This window comes from Pyxicephalus adspersus, chromosome 1 (genome assembly GCF_032062135.1).
Source record: "Pyxicephalus adspersus chromosome 1, UCB_Pads_2.0, whole genome shotgun sequence".
Taxonomy (NCBI): domain Eukaryota; kingdom Metazoa; phylum Chordata; class Amphibia; order Anura; family Pyxicephalidae; genus Pyxicephalus; species Pyxicephalus adspersus.
In genome coordinates, this window is record NC_092858.1 from 140,278,573 (window position 1) to 140,280,413 (window position 1,841).

Genomic DNA, 1,841 nt, shown 5'->3' on the forward strand with positions numbered 1-1,841 from the left:
AAGCTTTAGCTTCGGCTGTGGGAGCCGCCATCTTGCTGCACCCGGAAGTGAGGGAAGTCGCTTCTGATTAGCTAGCTGTCAGTGGCGGGATGAAAATTTAGTCTGTTAGTGTAGATTCATGAGTGTGACAGAAGCCGCTTATACAATACATACATACTATAAAGGTGATCCGAAAATGTAACGTCATAGATGGCTGACACTTAGGATTTCTTTTTACTACTGGGATTATTTTTTTTCTGAAGTGTTTGACATTTATGCTATACTTTTATTTACCAAAACTTTATTTGAAACATTTTTTTTTATCTCAGAATGCCAAATCTAAATATGAACCCTCACTTAAAAAAGAAAATCACTTCCCTCAGTGATGTATGCACAGCCCAGGGATTTTACCAAACATTTCTGCAGATTCCTTGCTGCTTCTGTCCTTCCTTTCTGTTTTTATTGCAGGCTGATATTAGAATGTTACTTAGTAAGTCACGCTGAAAAAAGACATAAGTCCATGAAGTTCAACCAAAAACATATAAACATATCCCAGATATAAAACCATATAAGACATAAGTAGGTCCAGAGAAAGGCAAAAAACCCCTGGTACAATTTGCTTCAACGGGAACAAAAAAATTCCTCCCTGATCCCACGGGGAGGATGTTCCCTGGATCAACAGTCACTGTTATTTTTACTTTAAATCTTTGATACCCAGTTATATTCTGTGCTTCTACAAAAACATCCAGCTTTTTCTTAAAGCAAATCTATGGTAGTTGCTGAAATTACTTCCTGAGGGAGCCGATTCCACATTTTTACAGACCTTACAGTGAAGAATCCCTTCCTTATCCGGAGCTTAAACTTCTTTTCCTCAAGATGCAAAGAGTGCCCTCTTGTTATTTGTAATGATCTCAAAGTGAATAATGGGGAAGAGAATACTCTATATGGACCTGGACTGGAATGGTGGGGTCTGTACTCCTTATCATAATCAATGAGTAAAGTCTCCGTGTCTGCATCCTAAGTAATTAAAGTAGAGCTAAAGTTCCAGTTTTAGGTTTGTATGATCAGGAGTGATCTGGCAGGTAAAATCCAATTATTACTGAAGGGACATTGTCTATTTTTGTAATAATGACCGGCCTGATCACCCCATACATATGCTGGGGGTGAATGAATTCCACATGTGTGCACAGAAGTTATGTCATCCTAGCACATGCAATCAAGGTGGCTGAAGGTGGGAGGAAGAAAAGAAAGAAGATGGTGGCGCCCTGTGTTGGAATGCGGATAGGTGGGTTGTGCAAGTTCATTTCCACTTTTTGCAGGGGATGCCCAACAGAACCAATAAGCCAATCACAACAGCAAAACATGCTGTTTCTGGGAGACATTGCATTGATTTTTTTTAGAACACTTGCAGTGCCTTTAGATTGGAATGAAAATATGATATTTAATTCCATCAACTGACAAATTGGTTTGCATAGTCTCCTCTTACCTCTGAGGAAGCCCAGTAGGGGCGAAACAAGTCGGGTGGGACACCTTACCGCCATGGCTAACCTAGTATGATACAAAACGATATTGCTATTTTTTTTGCGAAACTAGTGGTTATACGTTAGCCTAGGATTCATTTATAGAGACACAGCTCTTAATCTTTTAAATTATGTGATTTTTGTGTTTTTAAATTGAACTCTTCAAAAGCCTGGCTTTCCCTCCCTCCTCTTCTCTTCCTCCCACAGATACACGTTGTATAGCACATAGTAAATAATTAAAACTGGAAAAGTAAAGTGGTTGTCTGCAGTAACCAATTAGGTTTCACCTTTCACTTTATGGGAAATTAAATAAGAACTATGGCAGGTTACTATAGACTACAG

The 1,841-nt window shown here is 38.9% G+C and overlaps 1 protein-coding gene across 1 annotated transcript in view; it reads right to left on the bottom strand.

The window, feature by feature from the left end:
- Positions 1 to 199, bottom strand: part of OVCA2 (OVCA2 serine hydrolase domain containing) — a gene marked incomplete in the record, with an annotated part of 4,830 nt that extends 4,631 nt beyond the window's left edge. The window contains 1 exon segment of the mRNA XM_072429212.1: positions 1 to 199. Within this exon segment, the coding sequence (XP_072285313.1) occupies positions 1 to 31 (31 nt within the window).
- Positions 200 to 1,841: the final 1,642 nt, after the last annotated feature.